The sequence below is a fragment of the Coloeus monedula genome, assembly GCF_965178545.1.
Source record: "Coloeus monedula genome assembly, chromosome: 12".
Lineage (NCBI taxonomy): Eukaryota > Metazoa > Chordata > Aves > Passeriformes > Corvidae > Coloeus > Coloeus monedula.
Genome location: NC_138792.1, coordinates 4,057,315 through 4,071,694, shown reverse-complemented (window position 1 = coordinate 4,071,694; position 14,380 = coordinate 4,057,315). Strand labels below are relative to the sequence as shown.

General features: G+C 58.2%; 1 protein-coding gene across 1 annotated transcript in view; it reads right to left on the bottom strand.

Moving 5' to 3' along the window:
• The window catches only part of FRMPD3 (FERM and PDZ domain containing 3), a gene marked incomplete at both ends in the record, with an annotated part of 30,987 nt that extends 17,430 nt beyond the window's left edge, over positions 1–13,557 (bottom strand). Inside the window, 12 exons of the mRNA XM_082289632.1 lie at positions 2,003–2,182; positions 3,570–3,659; positions 4,265–4,388; positions 5,187–5,323; positions 5,454–5,573; positions 6,106–6,237; positions 6,763–6,870; positions 7,904–8,008; positions 9,146–9,191; positions 9,550–9,652; positions 9,895–10,052; positions 13,439–13,557. Coding sequence (XP_082145758.1) covers positions 2,003–2,182; positions 3,570–3,659; positions 4,265–4,388; positions 5,187–5,323; positions 5,454–5,573; positions 6,106–6,237; positions 6,763–6,870; positions 7,904–8,008; positions 9,146–9,191; positions 9,550–9,652; positions 9,895–10,052; positions 13,439–13,557 — 1,422 coding nt within the window. The remainder of the gene's footprint in view (positions 1–2,002; positions 2,183–3,569; positions 3,660–4,264; positions 4,389–5,186; positions 5,324–5,453; positions 5,574–6,105; positions 6,238–6,762; positions 6,871–7,903; positions 8,009–9,145; positions 9,192–9,549; positions 9,653–9,894; positions 10,053–13,438) is intronic.
• Between the last annotated feature and the right edge of the window lie 823 nt (positions 13,558–14,380).

The window sequence follows — 14,380 nt, the reverse complement described above, 5'->3', positions numbered from 1 at the left end:
TGGCTCTTCTCCAGCATTTGGGGGGCTGGATAGCAGGGTCACAGGAGAAAGTCTACCCCTGCAGCAGGAAAGGGCTGCTGGTGCTACAGAGTGGATTTGTGCTGCGGAGAATGGCTGTGGGGAGCAGCACTGCAGGATCTGTGGACAAGCTGCGTGGGAATTGCCACCTAATTTAGAGCAGATGGATGCCAGCATCACCTAAGCCTCCAGAGCATCTGTCCCTCCTGTGGCTGGGGGGAACAGTGCCCTCTTCCACGCCAGGGAGAGGACAGCAGCACCCCAAGAGCTCAGTGCCATGAAACTAGGTGACAGTGGGGACAGCCATGCTCAGAGCACTCACAGTGAGCCACGAGCAGTTACAAGGTCATGACCAGCCTATTATTAATGCATTAATATGGTGATTTTATACATACAAATCCAAGGGGCGTGGGCAGCAGGAGGAACCAGCAGGGTTACTCATGGTGCAGGCAATATCCCTTGGTTATTCCTGCTCTGTAAATCGCTGGGTTCCTGCACAGCCCAGGCAGCTGGAGGGGCAAGGAGGGCTTCCACCTACCCAGGCTGCAGAAGTGGAAGGTGAGGGCTTTGGAGGGTTGGGACATGCACAGCAGAACACCAAGGCTTTAACTGACCTCGGTGGGATGCAGAAAAGGGAATGTTAAAAATGTTACAGTTGACCAAATACCCACTGAATGATGAATGCCAAAAAAGGGCTTCATCGATGAGGCTGTTGGAGGGGAGAGCTGAAGCAGAGGGGATGAGGATTAGCACGGCTCTGGCAGAGGCTACTGGGGTGTTACTGCAGGTTAGCAGAGCTACAGGACCAGGCACAGCAGCAGCAGGAAAACAGACTTGGAGCAGTTAATGAGCCTGGTGGGAGAACGTGCTAAAATCCACCGGGACAGGAGGCAGCAGGAGAATCCTAAACAAATCCACCATGGCTACATCTGTGAGACTACGGCTGAAACAGAGCAAGGAAAGGATTGCAGGGAGGGCTGAGGCTTAGAGACCTTACAGGAGATGAGAAAACACAGAGACAGCTGGCAAAGCAGCTCAGCTCCATCAGTCTCACGGGAAAAAGGGATGAATGCAGGGGCAGGAAAGCTGACCCACAGCCAAAGGCTCAGAGAGATTGTGCAGATACATCCGTGTGGCTCCACTGTGCCAGACAGTCTGCCAAGTACTGCCCCTGACTAATTTACCCAAACTCAATCCTAACTCTGTCCTGTTGAATTCAAAGTGGGAGGAGAGGAGGCTTGGTATTTTATCTGTGAGATCTCTGCCTCCCAGCTGTCCTTCCCCATGGGTGCAGGGACAAAGTGACATCGAGGATGCCCTGGAGCAAGCACACAGCTACCTGCCTTTAAGTCTGCCAGGGACATGTCCCAGCTTGTTAAAAACTTGAGCAAAGGCCAGTGCAAGATGTCTTTAGGATCCTGTGGCTGCTGGGCCAGACACCAAAGAAGAAAATAAAGATCTTACTGTACTGCTGACAGTTTTCCTGGAGGGTTTGGGACCCATGAGGGGTGAGGAGGACTGGCAGGGCCTGACCATGGGATTGACTATCAGAACCAGCACTACACCACACAACAACCAGCAGGGGATGTGGGATGATAACACACAGGGCTCAGGAGGGCGTGTATGCCAAGGAGTGTCTCCAATGCCTCCAAAGCGTCCTGCTACCTGCCTGGCCTGTGTCACCCCCATCTGCCCCGAGGACCCTGCTTGAATGATTAGACAGGTGTTTGGGTCATGGCCAGAATGCCACCATGCCTGCCCTGTGGCCCTCAGCAGCAATCCTGCCTGTGTGGAACAAGGAGTCAGACCAGCAGGGGAGATGCTGCAGCGCCGGCGTGAGAGGGGCTTCAGAGTCTCTAGGAATCCCCAAGCAGATTCTCCAACACACACTCATGACGTGAATCCCCTCAAAGGCTGGCCCCAAACCCCCAACCTCATCTCCACCCCTCTCTCCGGTGTCTGCCTCCACAGCACCCATGCCTACCTTGGCATCCAGGATGCTCGTCTCCACCCGGGCCACCCCCTGGTTCTCCCTGAACAGCTGGATCTTGCTGACCTTGCTGAACTCTGACAGCACCGTGGTGAGGTTGGTCTTCAGGTCGATGACGTGGCTGATGCCGTGCCGGGGTCCCACCAGCAGGGTGGTGGCTGGCTGCTTCTCGTCCTGGTGGCACAGGCACATGGAGAGAGAGAAGACAAGGGTGAACAAACACACCCCGGGGCTGCACAGGCTGCACCCAGCTCTCTCCACGGAGCCCAGCCTCAACGCTGGCAGCTTGGTCAGGTCCAGGATGGCTTTTGCAGAGCAGTAGGCAAGACTGGTGCCATGAACCTGCCTCCCTGGGCCCCTGTGCAGAGCTGGGAGTGGTGTGCAGGATGCCAAGGCTATTTAAAAGGAAAGCTCTGAACTGACTGTTCACATGAAATATTCAGGCTCACTGGTGTCACTACACTAACGAAAGAGCATGTTACAAACCTGTCTGATCTCACATTGCCTCCGAGAGAAGGAAGCAAAGGAGGGAGTGAATGTATTTCAGGAAAGAAGGACCAAAGCCTTGACTGGAAATTGGGATGTTTCTTGCTCTGGTCTAAAAGGATGCTTCAAGCCAGGAGTGGAAGAGAAGAGGAGCTGGGCAGACCATCACAGAAGATAATAAGGGAATACTTTTACCACTTCAGCACAGTTCAGCTCACAGGCTGGGTCACAGGCATTGCTTTGGTGTCAGAGATTTAAAAAAATGCCGTTTTTCAGTGTCAGGAGCAGGCTCTGACTGCTCTGCCACGGCACCAACCAGGCACCACGAGGTTGTGCCTGCACTGATCTCCTGCAGGCAGCCCTTAGAGCTGTGAGGTGAGGGGGCAGAGCAGACCGAAGGCTGCCAGAGATGGAACCCAGTAGGCAAAGCACGGGAAGCCAGAGAAGTGCTGAGACCATGAGCAGGGGTAAAGGGAAGGATGGCAGAGAGGTCACACCTACATGGGGACCCCTGGATGGGAGGTGGAGTGAGAGGGATGAAGGGGTGAGCCAGGCAGTGGGGAGCCTTTGTGGGTCCTGTTTGGGCTGGTGGCTTTCCTCCTGCTGTGCAGAAAGTGAGGTGGCTTGGGTGAGCAGTGGAGATGAAGGGTCACTGTGGCAGTGATCAGGCTGGACCACCTGTGACAGAGGCAGCAAGCCCAGCCAGGGCTCTGTGGGCAAGCAGGGAACACGGTGGCATTTGCCAGGAGTGGCCCTCCTCTGGGATGGATGGCAGGATGTCCCAGGGCACGATGGAATTACAAACACATGCCTGAAACTACTCCAACTTCACTGAGCAGGTCATCTCGTTGCCCACCAGGCTGGCAAGAACAGAGCAGATCCTGACCCTGCAGAGCTGAAAATCTGACCTACTGACAGCAGAGGCTCCAAAGGCTTTTCTGGGTGGGCTTGGAGCTCATCAGGGCAGAGCAAGAGACTGAGGGAAGTCATTTCTGTGGGAGCCACATGCCCCCTGGCTCGCCCCCAGCACACACTCAGGAGCAGGCACCTCCCAGCCCAGCCTGAATTACCGTACCAGTCCCACTGTGTTGAAGAGAACCCCAGCAAAGGTCGGCAGCTCGTTCAGGATCCTCAGGTACTGCAGCTTTGCCTGGGCTGTGGAGACCTGACAAAACACATCACAGGGGTGATCACCGTGAGCACAGGGGGAAGAGCTGCAAGAGGCTGGGGTGGACGTGGGGGCTCTCAAGTAGGGGTGCACAGCAAGCTCTCAGACAGCTCTGGGCGTGGGCTGTGCTGGCAGCGAGTCTGAGTCGTGAGTGAGGGAGATCTCCACTCCCCTGCCATCCTGGGCAGCTGTTGGGAGGTAACTCAGAGCAGAGGCACAGCCAGGAAGGAGCCCCAGTGCTTGATGTATAATTCCCCTGAGATGTACAACCCTCCCTCACTCCCTGTGAAGGCTGCAGGGACCAAGGCAGTGGCTCAGCAGCCGCCTCCAGAACTTTCCGAGCCCAGAAGCAGAGATAACAATGAACTGATGTGTGCCACTTCAGCCGAGCTTCAGCTGATCTCAGCCCTGATCCTCGCTGCACTCCCTGCAATCCAGATCAGCTCTTGAAAGCAGGTTCGGGAGAGAGAGTGTCTACTTGGCTCCCTGGGATTGATCTCCCATCCCAGGGGATTTAATGACAAGAGTTCTCGAGCAGCTGGGGACAACAGGCTGGTGTGGAGGGCAGGTGGCTGAACAGGGGCTGTGTGGGCTGGGCTCACCTTGGTGCCGCCAGGCTGGTGCTGGTGGGCTTTGAGCTGCTGCGAGAGGGATTTCCGGAGGCTCTTCTCTTTGATGAGCTGCAGGAGCGAGGGGGGCAGGAAGGGCTCCAGGCCCCACTCCTTCCTGTGGGGAGGGAAGCCTGCATGAGCTGCCAGGTCGGAGACACTGCCAGCGGGCAGAGAGGGACAGAAAACTGTCCCAGAGCATGCTCCTGCCGTCAGAGGGAGCTGGAGCCACACCAGCACTTCCTTGGTGCCACAGACAGAGCAGCAGCAGCTCCCAGCCAAGGGTCCCCAAGGGGATGGGACCCCGGGCTGGTGTCACAGCTCCCCAGCATCAGGGTGGGGAACAGCAGTGCCAGGCTCTGCAGCAGATCCCAGCTCCCACTCACCCTCACAGGAAGCTTAGGGGATCCAGGGCAAATTCCCAAACCTCTTTTGGGGTCCTCTCGGGGTGACCCCTCCCTCTTCCTCCCTGTGCCGACTGGGCAAGGCAAACCCACACACGTGGGCTGGGTATGGGTTCAGGTCCCCCAGGAGCCGCGGGAGGGCTGAGCCAGGGCTGCACAGCTTGGTGACAGGCTGAGCTTACACAGCCACAGAGCCTTCTCCTTGCCTTGGATGCAGGTGGAATATCAGCCGGGGTTCCCATGGAAATGATCCTGGGCTCACAGCAAATGTCCCCAGCCCTGGCTGCTGCATGCAGGTGGGTGTCAGTGTGAGGGGGTCTTACAGAACCCCAGGGGCTGCGTGGCACTGCTGCCAAGCCCCTGAGCCACTGCCCAGCCCAGGGGGGGCTCTCAGGGCATCTCATGCTCCGCACCCCAAAATGCTGCTGGGAGCACCCCAGGGGCGCAGGGGCACAAGGAAGGGACACAAGGGAGGGCTGTGCTGAAGCCTGGGGACAGGGAGGAGGACTCACTCCACGTTCTTGAGGGAGACCTTCTGGCTGGGGCGGGTGGCAGAGACAGTGATGTAGATGTGGAGGGCAGCCAGCCCCAGCAGCATCTCTGGCTTGGGGTCTGTGCCGAAGCGCTCTCTGATCACATCGTTGCGGCTCTGCGGGAGGGAGAAGAGGCATCCTCAGACAGCCACAGGGACAGGGCACTGCCACCTGAGGGGTGCCTCCACAGGGCCCAGCCTTGGCAGACATGTGGACCATGACCACCACCAGCTCCCAGCCCCCTACCTGGATGTACAGGTACTCGAAAGCTGCAGGATCCTGGCGCAGCAGCTCCACTGGGTCCTTGGGGAAGAAGCTCACACGGAAGAGGCATCTCATGCCGTGGTAGTGTGTTCTTTGCACAACCTGTGGCAGGAGCAGAGGGGAGCAGTGAGCCCAGGAACCATTGACTGCAGGGCTGGACACCCCCTCTCCTCTCTTCTGGGGTGATATTTGATTTCTCTCCTCCACGCATCACCTTTCATCCCGGGAACATCCCAGCCTTCCTTGGTGTGAAGCTTTGCCTGGTGCTGTAGGATTTATGCCACTCAGCCTAATGTTTGCTCCATGATCCCCATTTTATCCCTGGTTCTGCGCAGCACCACCTTCCTGGATCTCCCAGCCAAGGATGCTCATGAGTGCTGTCTGCAGCTGCCCAGGTTGGAGCATAGAGCAGCTCCATGGTGCTGTCAGTGTGCAATGGGTAAAACCCTGATTGTTTCCCTCTTTGGCCACCCTTTTCACCCCTGAGCCTGCAGGACCATGCCAGAGGCAAGGAGAGGCTGTGCCACCCCACAGCACAACCCCAGCCAAGCCCCACACTGGGGGAAGAGGAGGCTCTCTGTGCCCAGCCCCTCACCATGGCCATCCCAACACCCTCCCACACCCCACAGCTCACGTGGGCCAGCGGCTGCTTGTCCTGGAGCAGCAGGAAGCGGTGGCTCTGCTCCGGGCTGGAATACTCCAGGACCAGGGCAAAGTGCTCGATGTGTCTCAGGGACAGGCGGTCCTGCAATGTCACCATCACGTCCTGCAAACGCCACGGACAGGCTTGGGTGCGAGGCACTGGCTGCTTCCCGAGGGGGAGCTGGGACCTCACTGAGAGCCCACCTCTCCCTGGCAACCAGGGCAGTGCTGGGATGAGGCCCAGCAGTGCTGAGAGGAACCACGGGATGGTACCCAGTGCCCTTGCAGTGGGAGGTGACCAGCAGCCAGGCCCCCAGCGCCTCGGGTAACACCATGGTGGTGCCGAGGGGGGCTGCAGGGAGCTGGTCCTCACAGGGGGACTCACAGGAGCATCCACCCTGGCTGGAGGGCAGGCTCAGAGCAAGGAGAGAAGTCAGGAGAAGGGAGAGAGCCAGCAAACCCCGATCCCTGCCAGCTGCAAAGCGTGCTGCCTGGGGAGGCAGACGGGCCATCCATCATGCCAGAGCGGCTCGCAGCCAGCCCAGGGCTGCTGTGGTGTTCGTGCACGGGAAGCAGGAGAGGAAAAATGGATTGGGCAGGTGGGAGGAGAGGAGTGCCACGGTGCCTTGGGGGGAGTGCAGGGGCTCACCTTCACAGTGGTTCGGCCATCGAACGTGAAGGATTTGATCTGCCCGTTCTCCAGGAAAACCTTCAGCACGTTGGGAATGAGGAGGAGAGCTTCTTTCTTCAACATGTCCTGGCATGTGGGGCCAGCAAAGGGGGAGGTGAGGAGGGTGGGGGGCACGGAGAGATGGAGGGAAGGTGGGCAGAGAGAATGAGTGTCAGTGATGGAGCACTCGTGGCATCCTCTGCTGCTCTGGGCTTTTGTGCTAAGAGGCACATTTCCCCTGAAAACCCAGCATTCTGTTGAGCCATCAAGAAGCACAGAGCTCAGGCAATCCAAAGCTGCCTGACAGATTCACCTCCTCGGCTCCCAGCAGCTGCAGCGGGAACAGAGCATCCTGCTCTGTCCAGCACATCCCAGTGCCCATGCCTGGCAGCCTGTCCTGCTCCCCAGCTGGTGTCCCAGAGGGGAGGTATGGCTGGGGTGGCTCAGAGCTGATCCCCCTTTCCTGACCCTTACCCCGAACCTATCCCCCCTCAACCCTGCACATCCCCTCAGCAGGAAGTTGGGGAGAAGGCTGATTTTATTTAGTGAGAAGCATTTCAATCAGATAATTACCTAATTGATTTTGCTTAAAAATAGAACGTGCTAGAAGTGCTTTACAGGGTTTTTTTCTCAATTTTGTTTTGTTGTTAATAAAACCTTTCTGCAATTAAGAGATAAAGGCACTGGGCTGGAACTCTTCAGCTTCCACAGCCATGCAGCTGTGCCCTGGTCACCCTGCCCCAAATACAGGCACTCCAAAGCCTTTGGCATCGGGCTGGAAGCCACAGACCTTCCTTAGGGCAGGCACTGGCATTGCCTGGATGCCTTCCCCGGGTGCGCAGGGGGACTCAGTTGAGACCAGGTTTCTAAGGCCAGTTTTTGGGGCTCCATCAGAGGGACAGGGGAGGATCACAGAAAGTCTCCCCAGCAGTGACCCAACACATTGACTGTGCCCAAGGGCATCTGCCCTGTGGGGCTCCCCAGGCCAGACAGCTGCTCTCACCTGCAGAGCCCAAAGCAGGGAAGAGAGGAGTCCTGTGGGCCCCAACCACCTCACACCCCATGGCCCTGGGGACACCTCAGGGGAGTGAAGCATGGAGGAAGGCAGGGCAGGACTTACTGGGTCTGTCTCGCCGACTGTCACCTGCTCTGAAAATCGGACTTTGGCCGGGTTGGACCTTAGCTTCGCCTTCTTGGCTGCGCTGATGAAAGCAGATTTGGGAGACTGGAAAGAGAGCACTGGGTAAATCACCTGCCTGCCCTCAGAGCTGTGGTGTGGGGAAAGCCAGACATGGGGCCCAGAGGAAACCCCTCTGGAGCCAGCGTGATGATGGGGAGTGGGCAGCAAACCACGAAATGGGGAGGGTGGAAAGCAAATCCCCTTGGCTGTGGTTACACAGCGCTGCAGGCAGGGCCAGAATGATGAGCAGCAGCCCCTGAAGTCACACCAGCAGCATCAGTGTGACAGGGAGGCTGCACCCCAGTGAGGACCTGTGCCTGGCACCGCTGTGCAGGCCGAGCTGCAGCAGATGTCAGCCAGGTCTTGCTTGGAGGCGCTGGCACCGGTTGGATGGGAGAGATGAACCCCTTGGATGTGGGTTTGCAGCCACAGGGAGATGGCAGGACCCCGGGCATCCCTGCAGGATGTTCTGGTGGCAGTGCCTGCACACACTCCAGCACAGAGACAGTCGTGCCACAGAGCTGCGTGTGTCTGAGGGTGCCAGCACCAGCTGAGCCGCCTGTCCTGGCTGGCGGCCGTCCCAGACCAGGAGGAAAAAAGCTTTTTTGGAGCGTGGCAGCGCTGGGTGGGGGCATCTCCTTCCCAGAGAAGAGAGGAGCACACGGGAGCTCTCACACTTCTCTCCTTCCCCGACATCAAAGGACTCGGCGAAGCACAAAGGGTGCCTCTGGTGTGAGAGTTCACTCTGCCCCAGGGCCACAGGCACCGAGCCCCAGTGCACCAGCAGCACCTCCAGCCCACCTGCAGCCCGGCCCTCCCAGCTCCCCAGGGACTCCCGAGCCAGCAGCTGCCCCTCCCTGCCACGTCTGGCACGATGGGTTACTCCATCAGACACATGTGACGCCCTCAGCAAACCGCATGGCTTTGGGGGGATTTTGCCTCCCTCCCTCCTGGTGACAAGGACAGGGAGATGGCTGCACGCCCACTGACCCCGAGGGGCCAGGGCAGCTCTCAGAGCCGACAGCTTGGAAGAGCCATGGGCTGGTGGGACAGGGGTCACAAATCAGTTGAGCTGCCTGAGTGGTCTCCTGGGGTCTCCAGGGACCCCGCTTCGGTCTCCAAAAGGCCTTTTCACCCCTGTCCTGGCTCCCCTGGAGCTGGCCATAGCCCTGCCAGTCTCACCTGGTGGGTGTGCAGGACCGTGAGGATGATGAAGTCCTTGGCCTTCCTGTGACAGAAAGGAGAGATGAAGATGGATGGGACCTTATGGTGATGGACCTCAACACGTGCAACTGGCTACTGAGAGCACATCCCACCCTTCCCAGCCCAGTGGTGGCCGGGACCTTTGTGGGCTCCTTGGGGTGCTTGACAACATGGCTGTGGATACTTTCCCACTTCTTGGCCAGCTGGGAATGGCTGTGGCACTTGCTCCAAGGCGCTTCCCCTGCTCAGGCTGAGAATTCCCCACCCCAGCAGTGACCACTGGTGACATGGGTGTGCACTGACACCCCAAGGCTTTGGTACAGGCACAGCAGCCTGGCATGAGCCCCTCCCCAGAGGCGATGAGGGACAAGTGTTGTCCTCACCTGACAAGCTCGATGACTCTCTCTCTGGGGGCTTCACTCACATCCTCATCGTTGATGGCCAAGATCTGGTCTCCTGGCAGGAGTTTATCCTCAGAGGGGCCGCCTGCCAGGAGAGAGGGTCAGGGCCAACCCAGGCATCCCGGAGCTGTGGGGTGGAGGGGAAGCAGGAGGGTCCCAAGCACCCCCAAAGCATTTGCCCACGTACGTGGCTGTAGAGGACACCCTGCAGGCCCACCAGAGGGGACAGGAGAGGACAGGAGCCCAGGGAGGGGTCCCACCAGGGGGAAGTGCCACTGCATTTCCCGGCACACTGCAGCTGTGTCCAGGAGCACCCCCACACCCTACCTGCTGCCACTGACCGCACCACCACTGGCCTCTCGCTGCCAGCCACAAAGCCGAATCCGTAGAGGGGGTGGCGCTGGACCGTCACCTGTCGGAGCGTGTCCGAAGGCAGCTGCCCACATTCCATATCATCGCCACCGCGCTCCTCCGGCATCACATGGCTGCGCTGGAATCACAGGGACAGGCTGTAATGCACCCAAACACGCAGCCCTGACCGTCACACTGAGCCCTCGGGGACCTGGAGGGCAGCCCCACTCTCCCTGCAGTGCTCCCAGCACTCCCAGTCCTCTCCTGGGACAGGCACGGCCCCGTCCTCCCGTTCAGAGCGGTGCTGCTCAGTGCCTGTCCCTGCCACAGCACCAGCAGCTCAGGCAGGGGGACATCCACGGAGATGCCACACGAGGGTAAATCACCCCATCCTCTCCCAGCACCTCGCTGTCCCATCCCTGCCCCAGCACTGCACTTCATTAGATGGGAGATCTGTGTGGGATGAATTACTGGTGGTGTGGCTCTGGCCATTCCCTGAGGGATGGCACCGCCATGAGGGTCAGGGGAGACCCTCAGCAGCCCTGGCACAGCCAGAGAGCTCTCTCTGCTGTTCTGCAGGGCTTTAACAGCAAACTCAAGCGCTGGCTTATTCGTGCTGTGTAGCACAGCTGAACAACATCAGAGATAGAGTGAAAACAAGTTTAGCCAGTCTAAAAACTGGGATTAAGGCAGGCTCAGCTGTGCCAGTACAACCAAATCTGCACCATCAGCCCAGGGACTCCTTGGAGTCGAGGCAACCAGAAAATGCGGAGATCCAGCCCAGGGCAAGATCGTGTCAAAGCTGCCCTTGGCATCCCAGAGCAATGCCAGCCGTGGCTCCAGGCTGCTGGGCAGGGCTGTGAGCCTGCTTTGGGGGAGCAATCCCAGCACCACGGGGTGGCCATGGAGCACAGCACAGATGGCAGCACACACAGCCCAGCCAGAAAAGCAAAGTGGTGAACGTGCTGTTGTTTCTGTGCTGCTCATTGCTTGTTCCTGTCCAGACTATTTAGTCTCTTTAAAAGAGATCCTTCCCGGCCTTTTGACAACACACTAATGGTTCCATCTCTTATCAGTTTAGGATTTGATGCATCATCCATCTAATGCTATCTGTCTGCATTTCTGACACTCCCACCTGCTCCCAGTGCCACTTTTGTCACCTGCTGCAGAGCCAAGAGGGACAGCACGTGGGGCTGGAAGAGGACAGGAGCTCCTGGCAGCTCCACACCAGTACACACATCTTGGGGCTTGAGGACATCACTGTGCTGAGCCTGATCCCCAGGTAACCACCCAAAATCCTCTAAAGGAGGATGCCATGTCTGCCATGGGAGCCAGGAGAGCTCTGAGCACCAGGTGAGTCTGCCCAGGGTCAGGGATACAGCACTGGCCATGGGTGAGCTGTGTTCTGTGGTGATGGGATGTCACCGCAGCCAGGTGACCCATTCCCAGAGCCCAGCTGGATGGGTGCTCGTGGCTTTCCCCTCCCTCACGCAGCAGCACATGGCTGGAGAAGAAAACACTGAGGCCTGGGGAAGGGAACTGGTGAGGAGCAGAAGGGTCCTTTTGAGCACAGGAATGCCGCACCCACCAGCGCTCCCAGCAGGAGCACAGCCAGCTCCATCACCAGGAGAATGCAGCTGCAGGGAAGCACAGGCGAGACCATCTCCCCAGCGACTGTCTCTGCGCCGCCTCATTAGCTGCTCTGCTACTCCCATGAGCATTTAAAAGAACAACAGTAACAACTACAACAAAAGGAATCACACGACTCAACCAATTTTCTCAAACAAACGTTATCCAAGGCCACTGTGTGCAGCTGAAAAGGCGGCTGAATGCAGCACTGCGTCTCCACACGCCCGGCACGGCCAGGGAGAACGCGGAGACAGAGCTGGCTGCCACGAGACAGCAGTCACCGAGCTGCTGGCTTCCCAGGGGACACTCCTATTTCATCGCACCCCTGCTGCCCACAGCCATTCCAGCCCCCCCAAATCCACGAGCCCCCGCAGCAGATGAACGCGAGGATGCCTCAGAGATGGGGCTGAGCTCAGTGCGATGGCTCTGGGGAAACAGAGGCAGGGGTTTGCTCACCAAGTCACAGCAAAGTGGATGGCGAGTCCCAGACCAGAGCTGCCCAGTCAGGGCTGGTGCGTGCCCAGATCTGTCCTTCTGTGTACAGTCTGGGAGTCGGGGTCACCCTCACTCCTCCCCTCGGAACCCGCGGCTGAGCCACAGCCGGTGACCGCCCAGGGACCAGGGACAGCAGCCCAATTACCATCAGAATTGGTTGGCCGGGAAATCTCGGCAGCTTTAACAGACAAAAGGAAAAGAAAGCACACCTCACTTCAGCCACAACCAGCCTGCCATCCAGCGTCAAAGGGAAGAGGGGAATAAAGAGATGGATACTGACAATAAAAACTCCTTTACCGGGCTCTTAAGCTGCTCCTCTCCTGATAAGACTTGGACGCTGCAGAAGCATTACCAGGAAATTAAATAAAAGAGGACGAGTGTCCTCGTAAGCAGGACTTATCCACTGCTGGAGCAGCAGTAATATGCTCAGCAGCAGGTACAACATGCCTTCTCCACGCTGAGGCTCTGAACATCCTTCCTGCGGCAGCTCTCCCATGCCAGGCTTGGGGAATAACGTGTGCTCACCCTGGACCAGAGCGAGAGGTCAGAGAAAACCAGCAGCAGCGCGGGGTAAGGTAACTCTCTCCCTAACTCTGGTAATTGGCTGCACCCCAGGAGCCATCACTTCCCTGGAGCCTGATTCTTTTGCGTTTTTTCTTTTAATTTCTGGGCAGAGAGGTGCACTGGGCTGCAAAGCTCTCACAGCAGGGAGCTGAGGCTATGAAACAACCCCTGGAGCTCAGCAGCTCCGTGCCATCAACAGCACCCAAACCCAGCCTCACCCTGGGGCCACAGTGCTCGGGGAACACCCACCACCCCCTTGGTGGGCACAGAGCAGCACTGACCCCATCCCACTGCAGGGAGCAGGTGGCTGTTTATGTCCATGTCCCCACCCTGCCTGCTGCCCACCCTTAGCCCCAGAGCCTGCTCTGCATCCCCTCGGGGACCACCATGGCACAATGCCACCGAGGCACAAAGTCACTGGAAAACAGCTCAGCACAAAGTGAAAGGACTCATCAGGAGAAACCCCTCTGTGCCCAGCAGCAGCAGGAGCCCACCACAGACATACCCCTGTGGGAGCACCTGGCTCTTCATGGCATCTCAACTGACATGGCAAGAAGATATCCCACTGCTGAGGCTTGGACACTCATCTGCTGTGCTCAGAGCTGACACTGATCTGGTCACACTCTGCCACCCAAGGTAAGAGAGACATCAGCTCTGTCCAGTCACTGCCCATCATGATACACTGCCAAGGGATGTGCCTTCAGCTTGCTGAGCACCTTCAGACCTCCCTGCCACGGAGCAGCGCTGAACACGGAGCCTCATCCCCCCCAAACAGACAAAGGCAGAACAGGAGCTGCTCCATAAGCTGATGCATACATTTTTAATTTCCTACTGCAATAAATCTCTGCTCCCTCTGAGGACTGATTTTCTGCCTTTGCTCTTAATGCTGACTGGCCATCTGCCACCAAAACAAACCAGTACCACCTGCCTGGGAGGAATGATGGTCTCCATCTACCCAGGACACTCACACCATTTCCAACTGCCTTTAAACAGTGTGGCACCAGGTGAAAACACTTTCTGCAGCTGAAGATGGGCTCACAGCTCAGCTCCAGGATGGGGAGTGGGTATGGGAAGGTCTTGCCCCTTCTGCAGAGGGGCAGTTTGCAGGGGTGGGTGCCAGCTCTCCTCCCACTTCGTCTGCTGCCGTGAACAACCCAAGAACAAACAGAGCCCGTGGATTCCTGCCTCTCCTACTGCAAAACCATGCCCGGCTCCTCCATCTGCCAGGCTGCAGTTGGTGAACGGCTTGTGAGGCATGTGGGATCCTGAGCACGTGTGGCAGCGGCAGGAAACGCCGGGGAACGGGCCAAGAAGTGTTTTTATGGGGAGCATATGGCAGCTCCAGCCTCACACCCCGGTCTCCATCTCAGATGGAGCCGTGGAGCTGCCAGGGCGCGTGGGGACCAACAGCGGGGACAAAAGCAGAGCAGGCAAAGCTGGCTGGCACGGGACCCACCACGATGTGCATCTCTGCTCCATCAGCCCTGCATCTGCACCCAGCACCCAGCAGGCATCTGGTCACCTTGGAAGATGCTATTTGGCCCAGGTTTACGTGTCAGACGTCCCCAGCACAGGCAAACAGATGCTGCACTTCCAGAGCACTGAGGAGCTGCTCGGTCACACGGAGCCTGACAACCTGGGAAGGCTGCCCCTGCCCTGGTAGTGTTAACAGCTGACTGAAGCGAGGAAAGCTGGACTGAGGGGTGCCAGCCTGGCTGAGACCAACACTAAAGGCAGCAGAATAACCCTGGCCTTCATGGGCGAAGTCCTTCAT